The following is a 27,208-nucleotide window of genomic DNA, read 5'->3' as shown; positions in this document are numbered from 1 at the left end:
GGAGGAAGAAGAGAACTTCATTTGCCCAGAACTTCAAACATAAAAAGGAGGCTTGAAACTTGTGGTTCGATTACTTTTTTTCTCACAAAGGAAAGGTGGAGCATTAGTAGCTGTGAGCTGAACAGGAAGCGCTCTGACCTTGATAGGTGCATCACATCCTGGTTCACAGGAGGCAGGATGAAAACAATATGGCGACCCCCCGCTGCACAATAGGGCCACCACCAAGCAGGATAAGATACATATGTAGAAGTGGTGACAGAGGTCAACCGCAGCAGTATCAGAAAGGTTCATTTTAAATATGGAAATCATAGGAACCTCTTTCTGAAGAACCATGTACGTATGTCTGTAATAGCTTATGTATGACGTGCTCCATGCCAGCTGGGGAGTCTGCTTCCAAACCGCTGAATCTGATATGTGGTCGGTTAGACAAATAGCCTTTGCAGAAGGGCATGGGAGTGGACCGCAAGGTCAGAGATTGGATCAGTACTACTAGGTTATTAATGGAAGAAGGCTTCCATTCACAACAATCTATTACTATTTGACCTGAAGGTGCGGTGACCCCCAAAGATGTTGGCAGGGCGTTTCAAAGCCTTGGTAGCAACACAACATTCAAAAACTGTATTTTTGTGGTACATACTTTCCATATAAATGTTTGTTAAATATTGTTACATATCCTACACATATAAAGTTTCAGAACTTCCCCCATCCCCAATATTTCTTACAGTGCATCCAGAATGAATTTACTCTAAACATGATCAGAACTTACACCGGAAGGAGGAAGCTCTCTGTGGTTTTTGGCAGGTCTCCACCCCTGTTCACCAAAGCGAAACCATCCAAGCACCAAGGCCCAGGAGAAGGCAGATCTACCGCTTCTGAGTCTATGTGGCTGGAGAAGGTGGAGGAAAAGGTACAAAATACAGTACAACATGACTGGGCGTGATAATACAAAGCACACAGAAGGGAAAGAATGAACGCAATAAAACACAAACGAGAGTGCAAAAAAACAATAGACAGAAGGCAATAATAAAAACAGCGCTCAAGGAAGCGCATTAAAAAAATAGCAAAAAGAAGGGTGCGTGTAAAATGCAAGACATAAAATGAGGGAGTAGAAACAGTACAAAAAGGGAAAGTGGTAAAAAGCCTAAAGCAAAGCGTGTCAGATTGAAAAAGCAAACCACAAATGTGGGGGAATGACACTGAAAATTTAAAGCAAATTTAGAAAGAAGAGTGAAAAAAGGATACAGAAACAAGGGGGTGAAAAAAGAAAATGAGAAAGAACAAAAGAGAAAATGAGGGAGAATGAAAAATTCAAATCACAAATACAAAGAACCTTATGGATAGTTTGCCCTAGGACAATAAGACAGTGTGGTTTTCATCTTCCTGGGATATGTAGTGGAAAGCCTCGAGGCTTCACCTGAAGCAAACTGCTGACTTCAGGAGCAAATTGTAATCCATTGATCTCCAATGTCAGATTTTGGGGTATGAAGTGGACTAAAAGAAGCAAGGAGACAGCAATGCATTAATGTTGCTGACCAGAGGAATAGCTGTCTCCAGCCTAAATATTCATTTTCTGAACAGAGAAGATGGGTGTCAGGGCAGGGATCCCAGTGGAAGGCCAGCCCGAAGAGTCGCAGAGAAGATGGGTGTCAGGGCAGGGATCCCAGTGGAAGGCCATCCTGAAGAGTCGCAGAGAAGATGGGTGTCAGAGCAGGGATCCCAGTGGAAGGCCAGCCCGAAGATTCGCAGAGAAGATGGGTGTCAGGGCAGGGAACCCAGTGGAAGGCCAGCCCTAAGAGTCACAGAGAAGATGGGTGTCAGGGCAGGGATCGCAGTGGAAGGCCAGCCCAAGAGTCGCAGAGAAGATGGGTGTCAGGGCAGGGACCACAGTTGAAGCCCAGCCCGAAGAGTCACAGAGAAGATGGGTGTCAGGGCAGGGACCACAGTGGAAGGCCAGCCCGAAGAGTCGCAGAGAAGATGGGTGTCAGGGCAGGGATCTCAGTGGAAGGCCAGCCCAAAGAGCCGCAGAGAAGATGGGTGTCATGTCAGGGACCACAGTGGAAGGCCAGCCCGAAGAGTCGCCGAGAAGATGGGTGTCAGGGCAGGGACCACAGTGGATGGCCAGCCCGAAGAGTCGCAGAGAAGATGGGTGTCAGGGCAGGGACCACAGTGGAAGGCCAGCCCAAAGAGTCGCAGAGAAGATGGGTGTCAGGGCAGGGACCACAGTGGAAGGCCAGCCCGAAGAGTCGCAGAGAAGATGGGTGTCAGGGCAGGGACCACAGTGGAAGGCCAGCCCGAAGAGTCGCAGAGAAGATGGGTGTCAGGGCAGGGATCCCAGTGGAAGGCCAGCCCGAAGAGTCGCAGAGAAGATGGGTGTCAGGGCAGGGATCCCAGTGGAAGGCCAGCCCGAAGAGTCACAGAGAAGATGGGTGTCAGGGCAGGGATCGCAGTGGAAGGCCAGCCCGAAGAGTCGCAGAGAAGATGGGTGTCAGGGCAGTAACCACAGTGGAAGGCTAGCCCGAAGAGTCACAGAGAAGATGGGTGTCAGGGCAGGGACCACAGTGGAAGGCCAGCCCGAAGAGTCGCAGAGAAGATGGGTGTCAGGGCAGGGATCCCAGTGGAAGGCCATCCCGAAGAGTCGCAGAGAAGATGGGTGTCAGGGCAGGGATCCCAGTGGAAGGCCAGCCCGAAGAGTCGCAGAGAAGATGGGTGTCAGGGCAGGGATCCCAGTGGAAGGCCAGCCCGAAGAGTCACAGAGAAGATGGGTGTCAGGGCAGGGATCTCAGTGGAAGGCCAGCCCAAAGAGTCACAGAGAAGATGGGTGTCAGGGCAGGGATCTCAGTGGAAGGCCAGCCCAAAGAGTCGCAGAGAAGATGGGTGTCATGTCAGGGACCACAGTGGAAGGCCAGCCCGAAGAGTGGCAGAGAAGATGGGTGTCAGGGCAGGGACCACAGTGGAAAGCCAGCCCGAAGAGTCGCAGAGAAGATGGGTGTCAGGGCAGGGATCTCAGTGGAAGGCCAGCCCAAAGAGTCGCAGAGAAGATGGCTGTCAGGGCAGGGACCACAGTGGATGGCCATCCCGAAGAGTCGCAGAGAAGATGGGTGTCAGGGTAGGGACCACAGTGGAAGGCCAGCCCAAAGAGTCGCAGAGAAGATGGGTGTCAGGGCAGGGACCACAGTGGAAGGCCAGCCCGAAGAGTCGCAGAGAAGATGGGTGTCAGGGCAGGGACCACAGTGGAAGTCCAGCCCGAAGAGTCGCAGAGAGGATGGGTGTCAGGGCAGGGATCCCAGTGGAAGGTCAGCCCGAAGAGTCGCAGAGAAGATGGGTGTCAGGGCAGGGATCCCAGTGGAAGGCCAGCCCGAAGAGTCACAGAGAAGATGGGTGTCAGGGCAGGGATCTAAGTGGAAGGCCAGCCCAAAGAGTCGCAGAGAAGATGGGTGTCAGGCAGGGATCTCACTGGAAGGCCAGCCCAAAGAGTCGCAGAGAAGATGGGTGTCATGTCAGGGACCACAGTGGAAGGCCAGCCCGAAGAGTCGCAGAGAAGATGGGTGTCAGGGCAGGGACCACAGTGGAAGGCCAGCCCGAAGAGTCGCAGAGAAGATGGGTGTCAGGGCAGGGACCACAGTGGAAGGCCAGCCCAAGAGTCACAGAGGTTGCTGCTGCAGCTATTCATTGAAACAACCAGGATCAGCTAAAGAGGGGAGGGTGAGGAGCACCACGGGGAGTTGGATAAGTGTAAGAAAGGGAAGTACAGAATATTATAATCCACAGACCAAAGTTGGACATGTTTACTAATATAAATGCCAAAACTTGTCCAGAAAGACGAATCGGCACTCTTGTCGAATTTACAGAGAAATGACAAAAGTAAAATCACTGGAAACAGCTTTGCCTTACGCGTTTCGGAAACCATATCCTTGAAAACAGGCTGCCATTCTGATCATGTGCAACTTTAAAACTAAACCACCACTTGATTGACTGCCCATGTGGGTTTCCTTTCATTGGTCGAAGACACACCCATGTCGCTTTGTATTATGGAACATGTAATTTAAAAATACATTTCTACCCCTTGTGGGTGTTGCACTGTTAGAAACATAAATACATTTCCATTGCCCAAGTGGGTCCATACTTTTGCCATGAAACAGCATATCACATCCCCTTTTGGTATTCCGCATAAGTCTCTAAAAATGCACACGGACCTGCTTTTACTTCCAGCAACGGTGCACCCTTCACGGTCGGACCACCGTTTCAAATAAATGCCAAAGATTGTCCAGAAAGACAAAACTTCAAACTATATTTCTAAACCACATGTTCCATAATGCAAAGCGGCATGGGTGTGTCTTTGACCAATAAAAGGAAACCCACATGGGCAGTGAATCAAATGGTGGTTTAGTTTTAAAGTTGCACATGATCAGAATGGCAGCCTGTGATCAAGGATATGTTTTCCGAAACGCTTAAGGCAAAGCTGTTTCCAATGATTTTACTTTTGTCATTTCCCTGAAAATTCGATATGAGTGCCGCTTCATCTTTCTGGACAAACTTTGGCATGTTTACTAATATAAAAGTGTCCAACCAGCTGTCATTTAAAGAAAATCAAGAACAATTATGGTGAGATATTCAATGGATAACAATAAGCAGTGAATGAATCGGTGAACCATAGTTAAAGAAAAAGACCATGCAAATAAAAACACAATGTAGAAAATAGTTTATGTATAGTAAGTCATAGAAAGGCCTTATATCAATCAGTACCGCAGCTATATGTGCTCAGTGTGAAAAGTGAATTCACACTGCTAGTTATCAGAAAAACAGCCCAAAGAGATAATCAAAGGAACAGCGACAGATTTTAAACAAGACAATTGCAAAGAGCACTGTATTTATAAAGTTCATAATGGTCAACCCATTATTCCCTACATTGAACTGATTTGCAGAAATGTCGTTGAAGCAGCATGTGTCCAAGACGTTTCGGCTCTCAAGCAGTTTACATGGTCGTCATCAGGACAAAGACAGGCTGAGCATAGCAGCAGTCTATGTCACTTGGACTAGGCAAGAGACAGCGAACACAGAGAAGTTCTATGGTGACCACTGCGTAGACAAGAGGTGTACTGCACACACAAGGATGCATGAAGTCTGGCTGCCAGACTGAAGGATTGGAAACAGCAGAGAAAAAGGAACACTCTCCTGCCCTCCGAGACTGTGATCTTACTATGAGCCTGTCCCAAGGCGTAGCCGCAGGGAGAGCTGGGAGACCTAATGCAATAAACTAACGATAAAGAACCTGAAGGATATAATGGTAGTGTAAGAACAAGTAAATGGGTCTCATGAGGGGATCCGGTCCTGGCATAACAGACCTTGTGCCATACTCTAGTTAGGGGACAGTGGAGGTGCTAGAATATAGTTTGGATGGAGAAGGATTTGTGGGACAGAGGAGGCTCTAAAATAGAGTGTGTGGAATGGGATGGATTTGTGGGACAGAAGAGGCACCAGGAGAGAGTGTGTGGAAGGAGTGGAATTTGTGGGACAGAGGAGGCATCGGGATAGAGTATAGAAGGAGATGAATTTGTGGGACAGAAGAGGCACCAGGAGAGAGTGTGTGGAAGGAGTGGGGTTTGTGGGACAGAGGAGGCATCAGGATAGAGTATACAAGGAGATGGATTTGTGGGACAGAGGAGGCACCAGGATAGTGTGTGGAAGAAGAGGAACTTATTGGACAGAGGGGGCACTAGGATAGAGTGTGGAAGGAGGGGGATTAGTGGGGGAAAGGAGGCACCAGGATAGAGTGTGAGGGAGAGGGATTTGTAGGACAGACCCAACCCCAGGATGGAGTTAGGAAGGAGGAGGCTCCAGGATAGAGAGTGTGGAAGGAGAGGGATTTGTGAGATAGAGGAGGCACCAGGAGAGAGTGTGTGTGGAAGGAGAGGGATGTGTGGAACAGAGGTGGCTCCAGGATAGGGTGTGTGGAAGGAGAAGGATTGTGGGACAGAGTAGGCACCAGGATAGAGTGTGGAAGGAGAGGGATTTGTAGGACAGACCCAACCCCAGGATGGAGTTAGGAAGGAGGAGGCTCCAGGATAGAGAGTGTGGAAGGAGAGGGATTTGTGTGATAAAGGAGACCCCATGATGGTGTGTGGAAGGAGAGGGATTTGTAGGACAGAGGAAGCACCAGGATGGACTGTATGGAAGGAGAGGGATTTGTGAGACAGAGGAGGCTCCATTATAGAGAATGTGGAAGTAGAGGGATTTGTAGGATAGAGCAGACACCAGGATAGAGTGTGGAAGGAGAGGGATTTGTGTGATAGAGGAGACCCCAGGATGGAGTGTGGAAGGCGAGAGATTTGTGGGATAGACGAGACCCCAGGATGGAGTGTGGAAGGAGAGGGATTTGTGGGTCAGCAGAGGCTCTAGGATAGAGTGTGGAAGGCGAGGGATTTGTGGGACAGAGGAGGCTCCAGTGTAAAGAGTGTGGAGGGAGAGGGATTTGTGGGTCAGCGGAGGCTCTAGGATAGAGTGTGGAAGGAGAGGGATTTGTGGGACAGAGGAGGCTCCCGGATAGATAGTGTGTGGAAGGAGCGGGATTTGTGTGACAGAGTAGACCCCGTGATGGAGTTAGGAAGGAGAGGGATTTGTGGGTCAGAGGAGGCTCCAGGATAGAGTGTGGAAGGAGAGGGATTTGTGGGATAGAGGAGACCCCATGATGGAGTGTGGAAGGAGAGGGATTTGTTGGACAGAGGAAGCACCAGGATAGACTGTATTTTAGGAGAGGGATTTGTGGGTCAGAGGAGTCTTCAGGATAGAGTGTGGAAGGAGAGGGATTTGGGGACAGAGGAGGCTCCAGTATAGAGAGCATAGAAGGAGAGGGATTTGTGGGATAGAGGAGACCCCAGAATAGAGTATGGAAGGAGAGGGATTTGTGGGATAGAGAAGACACCAGTATAGACTGTGTGGAAGGAGAGGGATTTGTGGGATAGAGGAGACCCCAGGATGGAGTGTGGAAGGAGAGGGATTTGTGGGACAGAGGAGGCTCCAGGATAGAGTGTGGAAGGAGAGGGATTTGTGGGACAGAGGAGGCTCCAGTGTAAAGAGTGTGGAAGGAGAGGTATTTGTGGGATAGAGGAGACCCCAGGATAGAGTGTGGAAAGAGAGGAATTTGTGGGATAGAGGAGATACCAGGATAGACTGGAAGGAGAGGGATTTGTGGGATAGAGGAGACCCCAGGATGGAGTGTGAAGGAGAGGGATTTGTGGGACAGAGGAGGCTCCAGTATGGAGTGTGGAAGGAGAGGGATTAGTGGGTCAGAGGAGGCTCCAGGATAGAGTGTGGAAGGAGAGGGATGTGTGGGACAGAGGAGGCACCCGGATAGAGAGTGTGTGGAAGGAGAGGGATTTGTGAGACAGAGAAGGCTCCAGTATAGGGAATGTGGAAGGAGAGGGATTTGTGGGATAGAGGAGACCCCAGGATAGAGTGTGTAAGGAGAGGGATTTGTGGGATAGAGGAGACCCCAGGATGGAGTGTGGAAGGCGAGAGATTTGTGGGATAGAGGAGACCCCAGGATAGAGTGTGGAAAGAGAGGGATTTGTGGGACAGAGGAGACCCCGTGATGGAGTTAGGAAGGAGAGGGATTTGTGGGTCGGAGGAGGCTCCAGGATAGAGTGTGGAAGGAGAGTGATTTGTTGGACAGAGGAAGCACCAGGATAGACTGTATTTTAGGAGAGGGATTTGTGGGTCAGAGGAGTCTTCAGGATAGAGTGTGGAAGGAGAGGGATTTGGGGACAGAGGAGGCTCCAGTATAGAGAGCATAGAAGGAGAGGGATTTGTGGGATAGAGGAGACCCCAGGATAGAGTGTGGAAGGAGAGGGATTTGTGGGATAGAGAAGACACCAGTATAGACTGTGTGGAAGGTGAGGGATTTGTGGGATAGAGGAGACCCCAGGATGGAGTGTGGAAGGTGAGGGATTTGTGGGACAGAGGAGGCTCCAGGATAGAGTGTGGAAGGAGAGGGATTTGTGGGACAGAGGAGGCTCCAGTGTAAAGAGTGTGGAAGGAGAGGTATTTGTGGGATAGAGGAGACCCCAGGATAGAGTGTGGAAGGAGAGGAATTTGTGGGATAGAGGAGATACCAGGATAGACTGGAAGGAGAGGGATTTGTGGGACAGAGGAGACCCCAGGATGGAGTGTGAAGGAGAGGGATTTGTGGGACAGAGGAGGCTCCAGTATGGAGTGTGGAAGGAGAGGGATGTGTGGGACAGAGGAGGCACCCGGATAGAGAGTGTGTGGAAGGAGAGGGATTTGTGAGACAGAGAAGGCTCCAGTATAGGGAATGTGGAAGGAGAGGGATTTGTGGGATAGAGGAGACCCCAGGATAGAGTGTGGAAGGAGAGGGATTTGTGGGATAGAGGAGACCCCAGGATGGAGTGTGGAAGGCGAGAGATTTGTGGGATAGAGGAGACCCCAGGATGGAGTGTGGAAGGAGAGGGATTTGTGGGTCAGCGGAGGTTCTAGGATAGAGTATGGAAGAAGAGGAATTTGTGGGACAGAGGAGGCTCCCGGATAGATAGTGTCTGGAAGGAGAGGGATTTGTGTGACAGAGTAGGCATCAGGATAGAGTGTGGAAGGAGAGGGATTTGTGGGACAGAGGAGAACCCAAGATGGAGTTAGGAAGGAGAGGGATTTGTGGGGAGGAGGAGGCTCCAGGATAGAGTGTGGAAGGAGAGGGATTTGTGGGATAGAGGAGACCCCAGGATGGATTGTGGAAGGAGAGGGATTTGTGTGACAGATGAGGCTCCAGGATGGAGTGTGGAAGGAGAGGGATTAGTGGGTCAGAGGAGGCTCCAGGATAGAGACTGTGTGGAAGGAGAGGGAATTGTGGGACAGAGGAGGCTCCCGGATAGAGAGTGTGTGGAAGGAGAGGGAATTGTGATACAGGTCTACGGTGCAGCCAGCAAAGTTCAACAGATTGCCCCTTGAAATATCACATTTTCCCCATTTCAATGGGAAGGAGGCTGCAAAATACCATTTACTCTGGGGTTCTACAAGGACAGATGTCATTCCACCCTGTTGTGATGCGAAGGATTTTGATTTCATAGGCCCTCACGTTGCATTCTTTTTGACGTACGGACCCCTTTTGATCTTCCTAAAATCCTTCCTTATCCCATCAGTACTGGTCTGTTACTCTTCCACCCCAGAACTACTGCACGGGTTGCATGAGGACTTAACTCCTAGTGAAATCAGTGCCTATGGTGAAATGTAGTAAGCGGCCCCCAACGAAGGGCTCTCATTTACAGTATTTAGAAGGCATTACATGAAGTGGCCTCCAATGGGCATCTTGACTGACAGAGCACTGTGGTTCTGATGTGCTTCGGTCAGTTTCTTGAATGGTGAGTTCTCAGCACATAAGTGTGTACATCTTTGTGTGTTTTTCTCCATCAGCATGAGTAATACTACCAAGAGAACAGGTTGCCAATAAATCAAGGCTGTTAAGCTGTGACCCAAGACGAAAAAATAATCAATTAACCAAATCATTTATTTTGGTAGGACCACCAACCACCCGTGGACAGTCCTTAGAAAATTGGGCTTTAAATGAACGATTGGAACAAACTTGTAAAGCGTGATACCTGCTCCAACCGGAGCGTCCCAGCGCTAATTTGATGTAAGAAAGCAAGGACCAGGGGCGTGGCTAGCAGCCAGACAAGATGGCCGCAGCCTGAAGGAGCTCCGAGGGTGAGGCCGACTCCCCTTGCATCCGGACATCAATCCGCTAAGCAAGCTGTCCTCAAGTACTATAGGCTGTGAGCCTAAAGGTAGCGGCACCGTCTGAGGCGACTCTGGGGCTCCTACGTGGTCAGGAGCTCGATCGACGCTGACCCGACATTTGCGGCCTGGCCGCCGGCCGCGACCGGGGCCTCGATTTTGCTGGAGGCCGGGCGCGGTGCGGAGGGAGCCTAAGATCGGGCGGCTCAGTGAGGCGGCCGGATCCAAACGTCGCATTGGAGGCGGCGGCGCTGTAGCGAGCGAGGCTCAACGCTACGCTGAAACCCTGAAAGATTGCCCCGCACTGTGATACCGCACCACAGGCATCAGGAGGCGGTCCCTGGCGGGGGGCTGGCGCCGGCACAACCCGGGGAAGAAATATCGGCTTGCACTGCCGTTGGATTAAGCGATGTAATCGCCGGCTGCGGAGGTCCTTTGCCCCATGAGCAGACACCCTCGGGTGGGCCCATGAGTCGTGCTGCGCAAGCGGAGGACTTGAGAGGAGAGGTGCAGCGGTGATCGAAACTTCTGGCCCCAACTGACTTGAAGGTAAGCCTGCGGCCGGTCTATCGTCCAGGGAGGAGGTGCTGCCTGCCGGGGGCTCCGAATTCGCTGCGTTTTGATCTGTGTGGTGGCCGGGGGTGTCTATCCGGGGCCCCCCACTCCCCCGACTGATCGGTGAGGCGCGGAGAAGACTCGAGACGGCGTCCACCTGCCCAGAAATTACTGGGAAAGGGACTCGTGTGCACCAGCAGGGTAAACTGGACAAATTCGCCTATAATAAAGACGCCGCCGCAATGCCGGAGAAAAATGGGAGAGCGGAAAAGGCAGGGGAGGAGGCTGGGGCACCTAAAGTGACGCTGGAGGACATCATGGCAGCTCTCACTAAAGTGCAGACCACAGTGGGGTCTATCTCCACGGATGTGTCCCTACTCAGAGCGGTTCTCCAGAAAATGACGACCAGGGTCACGGAAGTGGAGCAAGTGACAACCGCGTTGACGAAAGACACTAATTTTCTGCTCCAAAAAGTGTCCCAGCTAGAGGCAGAAACCAAGCGAATGGCGACAAAGATGGACGATCAGGAAGGGCACTCCCGGCGCAATAACATACGAATCACGGGAATTCCCGAAAGTGAAGGGAATCCCGCCATGGACCTGTATGTGGATGAATTGATAAAAACCAAATTGCAGCCCAGGGGTCTCTCGTCCTTCTTCTCAGTGGAGCACGCTCACAGAGTGCCTGGAGGTAGGCCCAAGGTTGGGGCGCCCCCCCCGGCCGGTACTGGCTAGTATATTCAATTTCCGCGACAGGGATGCCATTATTCAAACGGCACGGGTGGCGCCGCAATTGCGTATACAGAACTCGACGGTGTCATTCTTCCCAGACTTCACGGCAGCGGTGGCGGCGCGGCGGAGTAGCTTCTTGGAGATCAAGAAAAAACTGAGAGCCCGGGAGCTGCCCTACTCCATGATTTTTCAAGCGCGACTGCGGGTGGTGGCGGATGGGAAGACACTGTTCTTCGAGACGCCGGAGGAAGCACACGACTGGCTCGAGGGATGGCGGCAGGTGGGCAGCTCTGGGCGCTCTGACAGGCGGAGGCAGCGCACGGAGGGGACAGAGGACATCAGCGACCAGGATAGGGGAGAGGAGGACTCGGACCGGCTGTAGGATGAAGTAAAGTATCATGCTGGGTGTTCCTTTTTGATCTCTAAAGGTGCCGAGAACTTGATGGCCTACGGGGATAGACGGTGCCTACTCAGTTATACTTCAACGGGTGGACAGTTGAACTTTGGGACAGGGGAAGTACTTGGTCTTCCTCGGACCGCCCGCTCCACTACACGCAAGTACTGTTCCGGGGATTGGGCTTTGAGCACTCTGCTGAGTTGGGGTGGCGGGCAGTTCGGAGTCCGTATGGCAGGGAGGCAGCGAGGGGGTGGGGGGGTAAGGGGTTGGTCAAAGGTTTTGTTCGAAAGTTCATGTTAATGATGTCAAGGTTATCTCAACAAACAGTACAAGCACCAAGCATAACAGGCACGGCCAGCGCCGATCCATTCACAACGCCAGTTCTACATTACTCCAATTGCAGTGATAGCTGACACAGCGCAAGGGCAGTCCAATAAGTTCCCTCTCACTCCAGCGCAGCCTCTCTCCCTACTCAAGTGGAACGTGCGCGGTTTAGGAGACAAGATTAAAAGGGGTCTGGTCCTCCAGAGTCTCAAGGGGTGCTCCCCTGTGGTGGTCTTGTTGCAGGAGACCCACCTCATGGGCACCGCTAGTAAAGCAATGGATAGGTGGGGATATAAGATGGTAGCACACTCTGAATTTTCATCCGGTTCCCGTGGGGTGGGTATAATGGTGAAAAAACAGTCCCCACTAATCATACACAAAGCCAAAACCGATGGTTTAGGGAGATTTCCAGCGATCCTTACCCAGTGGGAGGGGCGTCCCTTAAATATTGTTTCGGTTTACATTACTCCTGCCTTACATGCCACAGCACTTCCTGCGTTGAGCGGATTCCTGCTTGATCTGCCGGAGGGGGAGCTCATAATGGGCGGAGACTTCAATGCGGTTATAGACGACCTAATCGATCGCTATCCTCTGGGAAGCATATAAAACAGTCCTGAGAGGGCAAGCTATTGCTTCCATTGCGGCGCACAATGGCGAGAAACATCTTGAACTGCAGTCGCTAGAATTAGACCTTAACGCGGCAGAGGCACAACAGGCCACAAACCCGACGCCTCAGACTTCCCGAGGCTTGCGAGCGGCGCAGGCGAAATACAAGGAGCACCTTGCGGAGCGTACCAGGCAGCGGTTGGAGACCACAAGGCACAGAATCTATGATGTTGGGGACAAGACTGGGAAGCTGCTGGCATGGTTAGATAAAAGGGAAAGAGGTTCTAGGTGGATAGCGCGGATCAGCTCGGAGAGAGGTCAGGTAACAACTTACCCGCGTGACATAGTGAACATCCTTGCAGGACACTTTCAAGCGGTCTACTCTTCCGCTTCCTCTATGACAGTGGAGGAGGCGCTGACATATGTTAAAGATCTGGATATGCCCAGATTGGCCCCTGAAGCAATGACGGCCCTGGAAGCCGATCTCACGGTGGAAGAAATACAGGCTGCGGTGGGGGCGCTGCGGTCGGGTAAAGCGACAGGTCCGAATGGCATCCCGGTCGAGCTGTACAGGAGGACGGTGGGGACACTTGCCCCTCACTTGCTCAATATGTTCTCGGACAGTCTGCAGAGAGGCGAACTCCCGCCTGATCAGCGCACAGCCACCATTGTGGTAATACCAAAGCCAGGCAAGCCGGCGGATAAGTGTACTTCTTACCGCTCCATTTCGTTACTTAATGCAGAGGCAAAGATTCTGGCAAAGCTGCTGGCGACTAGGCTAACACCGCACCTGTCCGAAACTATACATCCGGATCAGTCTGGCTTCATGCCCGGCAGAAGTACGTCCCATAACCTAAGGCGATTACAAGCGCACTGGCTCGGGCCGATCGTGTGGGGGAGCCAGCGGTGCTCCTATCACTTGATGCACAGATGGCGTTCGACATGGTCGAATGGCCCTTTCTGTTTGCAGTACTGCACCATCTGGGATTTGGGCCCAAATTTTGTGCCTGGATTCGGCTTTTATACACCAAGCCGGTGGCTCATGTTACAGCCAACGGGCATATGTCCGATGATTTCCCCCTGACGCGGGGCACGCTTCAGGGTTGTCCCCTATCGCCGTTGTTATTTGCCCTTGTGCTTGAGCCTCTGGCGGCGTGGATACATTGGGAACCCTCGATAAGGGGACTCAAGTGGTCAGATGGGTGGGAAGACAGAGTCTCGCTCTACGCGAATGATGTGCTGTTGTATCTGGCCTCCCCGCGACACTCCATCCTAACACTACTCAATATCTGCAAAGTCTTTGGCAAGGCATCAGGGTATACGATAAACTGGTCCAAATCTGTCATGTATGTGCTCCACGGCCCTCCACCGCAACTACCGGCAGATTGCCCCCTTAGGGTGGCAGAAGGATCATTTAAGTATCTGGGTATACACATCACAGAAGATCAAGCTGAATTTTTCCAAAAGAATCTTCGGCCCCCACTGGACCGTCTCAAGCAGGATGTCCGTCATTGGGGTGCGCTGCCGCCGACCCTGTTGGGGAGGGCGGCGCTTTTTAAGATGATGGCCTTGCCTCGCTTCATCTACGTGCTGGAAAACACACCGTACCAAATACCGCCGGCGTATTTTCGTACAATTGCGGCGCAAGTGACTGGCCTTCTGTGGAATAACGGGCCGGCGCGTATTGCACAGTCCAAACTAACCCGCAGCTGGTACGATGGGGGGATAGCACTTCCCGACATCCAACTTTACTATTGGGCGACACAGCTAAAGGTCAAAACCAATGGCTTCCCGTCTCACAATGTGACCCAGCATTTAAAGCGGACAGAGACATACTGGGCACAAGGGGTATGCTATCGCCCTTGTATGACGGGAGGCTAACCCCAGACCTAATTGGCCCCCTGAGGCAGACCGTGGCCATATGGCATGCGGCCCAGGCTAGGCTGGGGTGGAGAGGAGTTCTGACCCAGCTCACGCCTCTGTGGGATACGAAGCGGCTCGGGAGGCTTAGGCACAGCAAGGGCTTTGATAATTGGGACGACATCGGAATTTCCACGGTGGGCGACATGTGGCATAAGGGTGCAGTGGTCTCCTTCTCGCGCCTGCAACAACAATACAAGCTGGCGTCTTCGGAATGGTTCCGTTATACGCAAATCAAACACGCATTACTATCAAAACTAGAGCCTGGCGCTACAGTTCCAGAGGCGTCGCCAATGGAGGACAGGTTGCTGACAGATTATAGGCCACATCATTCACGTACCGTAAGTTAATAAATAACCTACTGGACCCTATGGGACTCCTGCGGGAGAAATGGTCCAGCGATGTAGGGGAATTTGATGACCCGGAATGGAGGGAGGCATTGGCGTCCCCCCGGGAAGGCGGGGATACCCTCTAGGCTTAGGTTGGTACAGCTCTGGATTATTACACCAGGTACACTCTACACAAAATAGGTAGGGCACCCCACCCATTCTGCCTGCGCGGCTGCGGGGAGGAGGGTACTGTAGGAGAGTAGGGTCTGCAATCCTATGATCACCCAGATTTTTTGCTTTTGCTTCATTGGTTTACGACTTTCTCCGGCTGTGGGCCTGCCAATCAGACCCACAGCCTAGCTGTTCTCTCTCGAAATTAACGCACATGTACGTTAGGTGCATCCACTAATTGGAACTGGGCCGCCTTGTCAGTCCCTGTCTCAGCATACCACAGGTATCCAGGGCACCGGTGTACCCAGGGCCTACCAGGGGCTGAAGCAGGTATTATGCCACCCCTGGAATGGCCGCCCAAATCTGACACAACTGGCTGCACGACAGCTGGGGCCACGTGGTGTAATCACCCGTTGCTGTAGGTGTAGTATTCCTACACCTAACCCCTAAAATGGACACATGGATTCCTATCAGTCACTCCTATAGCAGGCCTTATCAATCCTGAAGGCAGAGTGCAGGGGATCCTGTGGGACGGTGCTCTGGCGCGAGCTGAGCCCGTCGACGGCTTGCGGAACCAAGTCCTAATAGCCGTGCCATGGTGACGCGGGCCAACTACTTTTAATGCCTTATAATCCTTGCGGTTATCTGCTAACTTTGGCCTCGCATCACCTACACATGTCGAGTAAGGTGTCATACGAATGGGAATACGAACCCCTCGCCAGTCCTGGTGACGGGGTTGGCATTCCCCCCTTTTAGAGGGACACGACATGGAAGTAACCTTGAACCCCGGTTAAAGTTGACTCAAGCCTCAGCATCACAAAATGGATGCTGCCACCAGACACAAGTCTGACCTCCCGCTGCTGGGGGACCTTCCAGCGAGGGGAGCTTGGACAAAGGGTTTCCTGTCGAGGGCGGTGTCAGCACCGTCCCAGACAGGGTTTGTGTATCCCAGGTAGGCAGGGCTGAAAGGAAGGTGATTGCAAGTGGCACCCCGGTGCTCACTGTGCATAGCCCGGCTCAAACCAGTTTCGGGGGCACACCAGCCCCTGAGCTGGCGCGAAGCCGGACAAAGGATAGGGGTGTAACCACCCCCCTCCTGGCTCCACCCATAGGTAGAACCTAGTCACGGGCCAGCCCCTTTTTCTTAGAATAAAGGTAGGAGCGAGTCCCCTTCCCAAATTGGATAATCGGATAATCAGATAATCGGATACCTCCGAATCACGAACCACTTTCCACGAAAGGAACTCTTGACTATTTCTGAAGACTCTCCCTTGTGGCTAAGGAGTAGCCACCCTGCACCAGCAGGCACCACCTAAGCGCTTGCGGTTTGCTGTAAGTCTCTCCTACGGATCAAGACTGCCCAGCTCGACGAGACCCGAGTTCCCTGCCATCTCTGACCTTTTACCTCCCTCATCAGCTCAGCTGAGAGTCGTAGGTGTGACGAGACCTGCGGGACCGGCTATCTTCAGAACCTGCACGACGCTTATCTAGCACGCCCACCGAGGGACCCTCGAGTGAGTGCACCTAGGGTTTGAGAAGCCCTAAACCCTGAGCAGCTCCAGCATCGAAGTCTGTCTCCCCAGCATCCACGAGATCTGCGTGGGGGCCCTTCCGCTCCTTGCTGTTCACCGCGTTGTCCGACCACTTGCCGACCGGCTTGTGGCCCTCTTCACGGCGCACCACGTTTTGGTTTCATCACTAGTCTGGTTGCTCCAGACTGGCTCTTGCTCCCCTTCAACAGAGGAGTACCCCGGACCCTCCTGGTCCACTCCCGACGCCATCTTGACTCCCCCGCTTGGGTGGCCACTGCCAAGATCCGCTGCCCCTTCCTGGGCCCAGCATCATCGACAGCAGACACCTTCGTGGGACAGCTCGCCCTCCATCCTGGTCGCCGCCGCGCCTCCTGGTCCGAGGAACAGCCGAGTCCGACGTCACCCACTCACCTGGTCGAGGTGACTTCAGCCGGTACCCTCCTGGTACCCACACGATCGCTGGCTAGCGGTTGAGAACTGAGTCCCCTCTGCTTTCAGGTTTTCCTTCATCACCGATCCAGGCTTGGATCGCTCTGAACATCGTCACTGGTCGCCTGCCAGCAACTTCTTCTTTCAGGCTCCTGAGACTACACGAGGACTCCCGACATCTTGACGAACTTCACGCAGCCGCAGCCTCCGGGCTAGGTAACTCGAGCATCTCGGTGCTCCATCGCAGGTTCGCTCTACAAGTGTCCAGTTCCTTTTTCGTTTAGTCCCACTGATCGGATCACTCCGGAATCAGTACCTCCAGACTCTAACCATTCGCATTTCACTGTTAGTGTAGGTGGTTTCTCGTGCCCCTCGGGCATTTGTGTAAATTGTGCAACTGAAGTATTTTCCTAAGAGTTTTGTAGTGTGCTTAGCTCCCTGACTCATAAAGAGCCAGGGTAGTCTTGTTATAAATAAATATCCTTTTATTTTCATAACAACTTGTGTGGTGTCCTTTCACTTGGTGTTCAAGGGGTATATGTGATGGTAAACAGCTGGCTTAACACGCCCTCTAGAGTTTAGCCTAAGACTGCTCGTATCCACGCTACTAGGATAGCTGGTCTAAAAGGTTGACTTACAACCAATCATCAATAAGGGTCGTTTGGAATGATACACAGTGATCACTAGAATAGTGAGCACTACATATCAGGCCAACTTCTCACATTGGTGAGCAGCGGTTGGGATTTGAGCTTGCTGTTGTTTTACCACACACGTATCCTAAGAATATCGCAGTGAAAGATCACATAAGTACCCAGGTACATATAACTTAACTTAGAATACTCCGAGTTCTACTGAACTGGCTGTTGTAGTGTAACAGGGCTTAGCACACCCTGACTACAACTCCTAGCAAGGGATCAGTAGGTAAACCCATAGTGTAGGTAGGTGCAACACTTACACCTCACTAGGAAAGCATGTCGATCCACGGAGAGTCTTCGCAGACTCCCTTAGTGGTCAGTGACCCTCCACAGGTCGTGTCACGATATGCAACTCTTAGCTTCAAGGAGATGCGACAACTGTGTGCCTCCAGGAAGCTAAACCAGGGTTCTAACCCTACCATCGCAATACTGATAGGTCTCTTAGAGGCGTACGATGCTAGGAGGTCCTCTAACACAGGTCCCCCCAGTGCAGATGGGAACATGCCGCCCTTAGAGGGAACCCTCGGTGACCCGGACCTCGACCCTCACACAGAGGAGGAGGACGAGGACGAGTTATCGGGAGACGAGGCAGACAAAGGTCCAGTGGTAGTCGGCAGGCTTACAAGGACCAACTTAAGCAGGCATGAGAATGGAACTGGGGGAGCCCCGGGCCCACGCTCAAGCAGGCTTAACCTTGGGAACGGACGAGCTAGGTCTCTCTCCAGAGGCTCTGGCAGATCGGTTCATACACATGTCTCTCAGGCATCCTCTCAGAGAGGAATGACTTCCCCTCAGAGGAGGGAGCATGAAGCGAAGATGCGGGAGGTCAATCTGAGGATCGAGCGGGAAGAACTTGCCCTCGCCAAAGAAAGACTTGCCTTGGCCCGAGAACAGAAATTAAGTGGGTTAGATCCCACTGGTGGCAGCATTCTCCTTAGAGAGAAAGACAGGGGTATAGACACTAGACACCTGAGTAAAATCGTGCCCCCCTTTAAACAAGGGGACGACATCCACAAGTGGATAACTGCCTTGGAGAGGGCCTGCACTGTCCAGTGCGTCCCCCCAAGTCAGTGGGCAGCTATACTGTGGCTTTCCTTTGAAGGTAAAGGAAGGGACAAGCTCCTCACTACAAGAGCTGAGGATGCTAACAACTACCAGGTCCTGAAGAACACACTGATTGATGGGTTCGGCTTAACCACGGAACAGTACCGGGTGCTGTTCCGGGACACCCAGAAAATTCAGTCTCAGGATTGGGCTGACTTTGTCGATTGTGCCACTAAGGCTTTGGAAGGCTGGTTGCTGGGTAGCAAGGTTACTGATTACACAGGATTGTACAATCTTATCATGCGAGAACAGATTTTAAACAACTGTCAGAACCAATTGTTGCATCAGCACCTTGTCGACTCGGATCTGACCTCTCCCCAAGAATTGGGAAAGAAGGCGGACAGATGGGTCAGAACAAGGGTCAAGCAGAACCAGAATCAGAACCAGGGTGGTCAGAAGAAAGCAGACCAAAAGGGTAACAAGAACGAACAAAATGACCAGAAGTCTTCGACAGGTCCCCAACAAACCAAAGAGGGTGGGGGTCAGGCTTCACAGAAGAAGAAGACTCAAGAAGGCCAGTCAAAAAGGTGGTGCCAATACTGTAAAAGTAAGACTCACTGGTTTAGTGAGTGCACCAAGAAAGGAGGGCAAACTCCTGCCACTGCAGCCCCTAAGGCACCTGCACCCCCTAGTACAGTCAGCAGTGGTAGTGCGCCTCCCAAGGCATTAGTTGGGTTAACCTTGGGAACCGAGGGGAGTGACGACTTAGTCGGCACGCTCACTCAGGCCGTCCTTGTCTGTACAGGGGATATGGATATGTCCCCTGACGCCAGTCCCAATACTTTTGGCAAATACAGACAGACACCTTTGATAAATGGAAGAGTGGCTCAGGCCTACAGGGACACGTGTGCCAGTGTCACCATGGTGACGCCTAACTTCGTGGACCCTGGACAGATCATGCTAGGTACCAGTTACCTAGTGACCAATGCCAGCAACGTCACTACCAATCACAGTATGGCAGTTGTTGATTTCTCCTGGGGAGGGGTAAGTGGCCCGAAAAAGGTTGTGGTTAGTTCAGACCTCCCCGTAGAATGTCTGTTGGGCAATGATTTGGAAACGTCACAATGGTCAGAAGTGGAGCAGAGGACTCACATGGAGATGTTAGGCTTGCCAGCACATGTCCTTGCTGTGACCAGGTCACAGGCCAAAAGATGCCCCACTGAACAGGTGCTGGATCCTGGAAGAACGGACCAGGCACCTTCCAAGAAAAGGAGCAGTAAGGGTAAGGCTTCGCCTTCCCCCTTGCCCCAGGTCGTGGATCAAGTCTCCGAGGAGGCTGACCTTAAAGAACTGAGGGAAACTGAGCCGCAAGAGCTTGAACCTGGTCAGGTTGAGTTTCTGGGCTCAGGGGGACCCTCCAGGGAAGACCTGGGGAAGGCACAGTTAGACTGCCCCTCACTTGAACCCCTCAGACAGCAGGCCGCTGCTGAGGCTGCAGGGAACGCCACAGGTACCCACACAGTGTACTGGGACGATGGACTCCTGTACTCCGAGGCAAGAGACCCCAAACCTGGTGCGACCAGGAGGTTGGTCATCCCCTTGTCTCTGAGAGGTTTCCTTCTCACCTTGGCCCACGAGATTCCCCTTGCAGGTCACTTAGGCCAGAATAAGACTTGGGACAGAATTGTTCCACACTTTCACTGGCCCCACATGTCCGAAGATACGAAGGAGTTTTGCCGCTCCTGTGTCACTTGCCAAGCCAGTGGTAAGTCAGGTGGCACGACAAAGGCCCCCCTCATACCACTGCCAGTGGTGGGGGTACCCTTTGAACGAGTGGGGATCGACATTGTCGGACCAATGGAACCCCAGACAGCATCAGGGCACAAGTTCATACTGGTGGTGGTGGACCACGCCACCAGGTATCCTGAAGCTATTCCCCTTAGGACCACTACAGCACCTGTGGTGGCACGGGCCCTACTTGGAGTGTTCTCCAGAGTGGGCTTCCCTAAGGAGGTCGTCTCAGACAGAGGTGCAAACTTCATGTCGGGATATCTGACTGCTATGTGGAAGGAATGTGGTGTCAACTACAAGTTCACCACACCCTATCACCCACAATGCAATGGGCTGGTTGAGAGATTCAACCGGACCCTAAAAGGGATGATTCACGGACTACCTGAAAAGCTTCGGCGGAGATGGGATGTCCTGATACCCTGCCTCTTGTTCGCCTACAGAGAGGTCCCGCAGAAGGGGGTTGGCTACAGCCCTTTCGAGCTTCTGTTCGGACATCCTGTAAGGGGACCCCTTTGTTTGGTAAAGGAAGGATGGGAGAGACCTCTCAGAAAGCCGGCATCAAACATTGTGGACTATGTGCTCGGTCTCCGCTCGCGGATGGCGGAGTACATGGAAAAGGCGTCTAAAAACCTGGAGGCGAGCCAAGAATTACAGAAAGCTTGGCACGACCAAAAGGCTGTCCTGACTGTGTACCAGCCTGGACAGAAGGTGTGGGTGCTGGAGCCAGTGGCCCCAGCAGCACTCAAAGACAAATGGTCTGGGCCCCACACGATCATTGAGCAAAAGGGAGAGGTCACCTACTTGGTAGACCTGGGAACTCCTCGGAGCCCCCACAGGGTGCTCCATGTAAACAGGCTCAAGGCATATGTCGACAGGGAGGGCATGGGCTTGCTCATGGCCACAGATGAGGGACAGGAGGAGGAGAGTGACCCTCTCCCAGACCTGCTCTCTCAGAACCCTGACGATGGATCAGTAGATGGTGTTGTCTTTTGTGGCAGCCTCTCTGGACATCAACAAGAGGATTGTAAACAGGTTCTTCAATCCTTTCGACATATGTTCTCTCTGACACCCAGTCAGACCAAGTGGTGTACCCATGAGGTCGACACTGGGGACAGTCTGCCCGTAAAGAGTAAAATCTATCGGCAACCTGATCATGTCAGAGACTGCATCAAGACAGAGGTGCAGAAAATGTTGGAGCTGGGAGTCATTGAACCCTCGGACAGCCCCTGGGCTAGTCCCGTAGTGCTCGTGCCGAAACCTCACACCCAGGGCGGTAAGAAAGAGATGAGGTTCTGCGTGGACTACAGAGGTCTCAATGCGGTCACTAAGACTGACGCCCACCCGATACCAAGAGCAGACGAACTTATCGACCGGTTGGCCTCGGCCAGCTACTTAAGTACGTTTGACCTGACAGCTGGGTATTGGCAAATCAGGTTAGCTGAGGAGGCCAAGCCCAAAACAGCATTTTCTACCCCGGGTGGGCACTATCAGTTCGTGGTAATGCCCTTTGGTTTGAAAAATGCACCTGCCACCTTCCAAAGGCTGGTGAATCGAGTTCTCACTGGGTTGGACGACTTCTGTGCGGCGTATCTGGACGATATCGCTGTCTTTAGCTCCACCTGGGAGGATCACCTGGTCCACCTGAGGAAAGTGTTAGAGGCCCTGCAGAAGGCAGGCCTCACTATCAAGGCCACCAAGTGCCAGATAGGGCAGACACAGGTTGTATACCTGGGCCACCTTGTAGGTGGAGGCCAGGTTCAACCATTGGAGAGCAAAATACAGGCCATCCAGGACTGGGCTCCTCCAACCACCCAGACTCAGGTTCGAGCTTTCTTGGGCCTGACTGGTTATTACCGGAAATTTGTCAGAAATTATGGATCCATTGTGACCCCGCTAAACGACCTGACAAGTAAAAAGATGCCAAAAAAAGTTCAGTGGACAGCAAGCTGTCAGAAGGCATTCGATGACCTAAAGCAGGCCATGTGCACAGCACCTATCCTAAAGAGTCCAGACTACTCCAAACCATTCATTGTCCAAACAGACGCTTCGGAGCTGGGTGTGGGAGCTGTTCTATCGCAACTGAATTTTGATGGTCATGACCAGCCCATAGCTTTTATTAGCAGGAGGCTGACCCCCAGAGAGAAGAATTGGTCAGCTATTGAGAGGAAGGCCTTTGCTGTGGTTTGGGCCCTGAAGAAGTTGAGGCCATACTTGTTTGGCACTCACTTCAAGATTCAGACCGACCATAAGCCCCTCTTGTGGCTAAATCAGATGAAGGGTGAAAACCCCAAACTACTTAGGTGGTCCATTTCCCTACAGGGGATGGACTTCACAGTGGAGCATAGACCTGGCACTGATCATGGCAATGCAGATGGGCTCTCCAGGTATTTCCACTTAGAGCAAGAAGACTCACCTGGTCAAGGTTAGCTTATTGTCCCAAAGTTTGGGGGGGGGTCATGTAGGAGAGTAGGGTCTGCAATCCTATGATCACCCAGATTTTTTGCTTTTGCTTCATTGGTTTACGACTTTCTCCGGCTGTGGGCCTGCCAATCAGACCCACAGCCTAGCTGTTCTCTCTCGAAATTAACGCACATGTACGTTAGGTGCATCCACTAATTGGAACTGGGCCGCCTTGTCAGTCCCTGTCTCAGCATACCACAGGTATCCAGGGCACCGGTGTACCCAGGGCCTACCAGGGGCTGAAGCAGGTATTATGCCACCCCTGGAATGGCCGCCCAAATCTGACACAACTGGCTGCACGACAGCTGGGGCCACGTGGTGTAATCACCCGTTGCTGTAGTTGTAGTATTCCTACACCTAACCCCTAAAATGGACACATGGATTCCTATCAGTCACTCCTATAGCAGGCCTTATCAATCCTGAAGGCAGAGTGCAGGGGATCCTGTGGGACGGTGCTCTGGCGCGAGCTGAGCCCGTCGACGGCTTGCGGAACCAAGTCCTAATAGCCGTGCCATGGTGACGCGGGCCAACTACTTTTAATGCCTTATAATCCTTGCGGTTATCTGCTAACTTTGGCCTCGCATCACCTACACATGTCGAGTAAGGTGTCATACGAATGGGAATACGAACCCCTCGCCAGTCCTGGTGACGGGGTTGGCATTCCCCCCTTTTAGAGGGACACGACATGGAAGTAACCTTGAACCCCGGTTAAAGTTGACTCAAGCCTCAGCATCACAAAATGGATGCTGCCACCAGACACAAGTCTGACCTCCCGCTGCTGGGGGACCTTCCAGCGAGGGGAGCTTGGACAAAGGGTTTCCTGTCGAGGGCGGTGTCAGCACCGTCCCAGACAGGGTTTGTGTATCCCAGGTAGGCAGGGCTGAAAGGAAGGTGATTGCAAGTGGCACCCCGGTGCTCACTGTGCATAGCCCGGCTCAAACCAGTTTCGGGGGCACACCAGCCCCTGAGCTGGCGCGAAGCCGGACAAAGGATAGGGGTGTAACCACCCCCCTCCTGGCTCCACCCATAGGTAGAACCTAGTCACGGGCCAGCCCCTTTTTCTTAGAATAAAGGTAGGAGCGAGTCCCCTTCCCAAATTGGATAATCGGATAATCAGATAATCGGATACCTCCGAATCACGAACCACTTTCCACGAAAGGAACTCTTGACTATTTCTGAAGACTCTCCCTTGTGGCTAAGGAGTAGCCACCCTGCACCAGCAGGCACCACCTAAGCGCTTGCGGTTTGCTGTAAGTCTCTCCTACGGATCAAGACTGCCCAGCTCGACGAGACCCGAGTTCCCTGCCATCTCTGACCTTTTACCTCCCTCATCAGCTCAGCTGAGAGTCGTAGGTGTGACGAGACCTGCGGGACCGGCTATCTTCAGAACCTGCACGACGCTTATCTAGCACGCCCACCGAGGGACCCTCGAGTGAGTGCACCTAGGGTTTGAGAAGCCCTAAACCCTGAGCAGCTCCAGCATCGAAGTCTGTCTCCCCAGCATCCACGAGATCTGCGTGGGGGCCCTTCCGCTCCTTGCTGTTCACCGCGTTGTCCGACCACTTGCCGACCGGCTTGTGGCCCTCTTCACGGCGCACCACGTTTTGGTTTCATCACTAGTCTGGTTGCTCCAGACTGGCTCTTGCTCCCCTTCAACAGAGGAGTACCCCGGACCCTCCTGGTCCACTCCCGACGCCATCTTGACTCCCCCGCTTGGGTGGCCACTGCCAAGATCCGCTGCCCCTTCCTGGGCCCAGCATCATCGACAGCAGACACCTTCGTGGGACAGCTCGCCCTCCATCCTGGTCGCCGCCGCGCCTCCTGGTCCGAGGAACAGCCGAGTCCGACGTCACCCACTCACCTGGTCGAGGTGACTTCAGCCGGTACCCTCCTGGTACCCACACGATCGCTGGCTAGCGGTTGAGAACTGAGTCCCCTCTGCTTTCAGGTTTTCCTTCATCACCGATCCAGGCTTGGATCGCTCTGAACATCGTCACTGGTCGCCTGCCAGCAACTTCTTCTTTCAGGCTCCTGAGACTACACGAGGACTCCCGACATCTTGACGAACTTCACGCAGCCGCAGCCTCCGGGCTAGGTAACTCGAGCATCTCGGTGCTCCATCGCAGGTTCGCTCTACAAGTGTCCAGTTCCTTTTTCGTTTAGTCCCACTGATCGGATCACTCCGGAATCAGTACCTCCAGACTCTAACCATTCGCATTTCACTGTTAGTGTAGGTGGTTTCTCGTGCCCCTCGGGCATTTGTGTAAATTGTGCAACTGAAGTATTTTCCTAAGAGTTTTGTAGTGTGCTTAGCTCCCTGACTCATAAAGAGCCAGGGTAGTCTTGTTATAAATAAATATCCTTTTATTTTCATAACAACTTGTGTGGTGTCCTTTCACTTGGTGTTCAAGGGGTATATGTGATGGTAAACAGCTGGCTTAACACGCCCTCTAGAGTTTAGCCTAAGACTGCTCGTATTCACGCTACTAGGATAGCTGGTCTAAAAGGTTGACTTACAACCAATCATCAATAAGGGTCGTTTGGAATGATACACAGTGATCACTAGAATAGTGAGCACTACATATCAGGCCAACTTCTCACAGGTACCTTCTATCGCACCATATGGGAGTGCCCCATAATCCAAGAATACTGGAGGCGGGTGATGCGGACGCTGTCCCAGTCGGGGGGAGTGTCACTGGTGCCGGAGCCCAGGCGCTGCCTGCTAAACATGTGGGAACCCAATGACCTTAGCCGACAGGCTCAGAGCTGGGCTACGCTGGGGATTGTGCTAGCTAAGCGGAACATAGCTCAGAAATGGGGGTGAGAGAGGCGCTGTTGCTGTCCATATGGGGAAGGGACATGGATATGGCTATGCTGGCCGAGCGATCAGTGTTCATCAGGCGGGGGTGTCCTCAAAAATGGAATAAAGTGTGGGGGGCATGGAACAAATACAGAGGGGACATATGCGAACCACCACAAACGCAAGACGATGAAGCCTCTGACACTGACTGAGGAGAGGAACTCTGATGCGAACATTTGGGGCGTGGATGTCAGAACTGGAAAACTGTGCAGAAGCACTACTGGAGGGTTGGATGTAGGGCCAGGTGCGACACTGTTATATGATGGAAAACGAATATGTAATCAACTACTAATGCAAAGTACTGTTATGAACGAAAACAATAAAATTCTTTAAAAAAAAAAAAAGAAAGCTAGGACCTGAGTCCCCTTTCAGAATTAATCAGCTTAGATATCCTTATTTGGCAAAGGCACATGGAAGAGGTAACCAGGAACGTCAAGGGATGCGGTGAGGCTGATCTATTGTTTTTGAAAATACATGGGTACCCTATCCTTGATCTGCTAATCCAAGGGAAAGGATGAGCTATAGTTCAACATCTAGGGCATATGTGTAGATATTTCACCAATAGAGTGTCTAGAAAGATGATTTTTGTGGAAAGCATTTGGCAATTTCATTGGTTTCCTAAGCAGCACCCAGAGTTACATGTCAGTCCCAGATTAACCAGAAAATGGCCACCTGTTCTACTCAGCGAAAAACAAATTTAGCACAACAAAAATGCGGTATGGTAACTCAGGTAAGTTGAAAGGCCTAATTTTAATGGAAATCCAGAACCCGCCAACAAACCCAGGCCCACCCAATGCTACAATGAAGGCACTTCTGAAATAGTGTCCAGCAGAGTAAAATCTTTGAAATAAAGAAACTGGCTGAAGATCCCGAAAGAATGATCTGGATAGAAAATTACTAATTTTGACAAGCACTGTTGGACTAGCAAAAATGTTCTTTCCAACATGCAGTAATACTGCTTTAAAAACAAGCATTTTTAAAACATATTTACTGCATATTTGCTATGCCGTGGGTTTTAGAACAAGCTGCGCACGGTTCATCCTGCAGCAGAGCCTCTCTTCCTCCTGCAGAGTACATCTTCTTGCCCGCGCTGTGACCTGGGAAATGTCTGAGAGCCCCAAGAGATTGTTACATACAGGAGACTGGTCGGTCCAGGAGAGGTAGGGGACACGTTTGTACTCAGCAAGGAATGTTCGAGTACTTAAATCTCAGATTTTATTTAATTAAATCCTGGATGTTTATTTTCCAGTCTAAAAAACACTTAAGCCGCTCTTTTTAACAAATGGATGAACCTTTCCTCTTGAAGCAATATCGTGATTGGAACGAGAGGACAATACTCCCTGGGGCGCACAATTGAAAATGTCTGAATTCAGTTCTTAAGTGTGTTGGATTGCTGAATTTTACTTAGCCCACATGTATGGAAATAGAGAATTTTCATATTCTGCAGCGTACATTGAAATGATGGTTCTGAGATGGACAGTTTGATTGTCTTGAAAATAAATTGCTGCAAAGTCATTTTGTTTGGAGCTCTGCTGCCCTCTTGTGGGCTCTGTCAGCACTGACATTGGCGCGGCGAATAAGAGAAAGCCGGAGAGCATACATTTTCTTTTGTCTAATTGCTGAACC

General features: G+C 52.0%; 1 protein-coding gene across 1 annotated transcript in view; it reads right to left on the bottom strand.

Moving 5' to 3' along the window:
- Nucleotides 1-27,208, bottom strand: part of LOC146808839 (transmembrane protease serine 5-like) — a 251,149-nt gene that overhangs the window by 74,137 nt on the left and 149,804 nt on the right. The window contains exon 11 of the mRNA XM_085614243.1: nt 767-886. Within this exon, the coding sequence (XP_085470369.1) occupies nt 767-886 (120 nt within the window). The remainder of the gene's footprint in view (nt 1-766; nt 887-27,208) is intronic.

This window comes from Triturus cristatus, chromosome 7 (genome assembly GCF_964204655.1).
Source record: "Triturus cristatus chromosome 7, aTriCri1.1, whole genome shotgun sequence".
Classification (NCBI taxonomy): domain Eukaryota; kingdom Metazoa; phylum Chordata; class Amphibia; order Caudata; family Salamandridae; genus Triturus; species Triturus cristatus.
The sequence above is the reverse complement of the archived record's forward strand: the minus strand, read 5'-3'. Positions and strand labels throughout refer to the sequence as shown.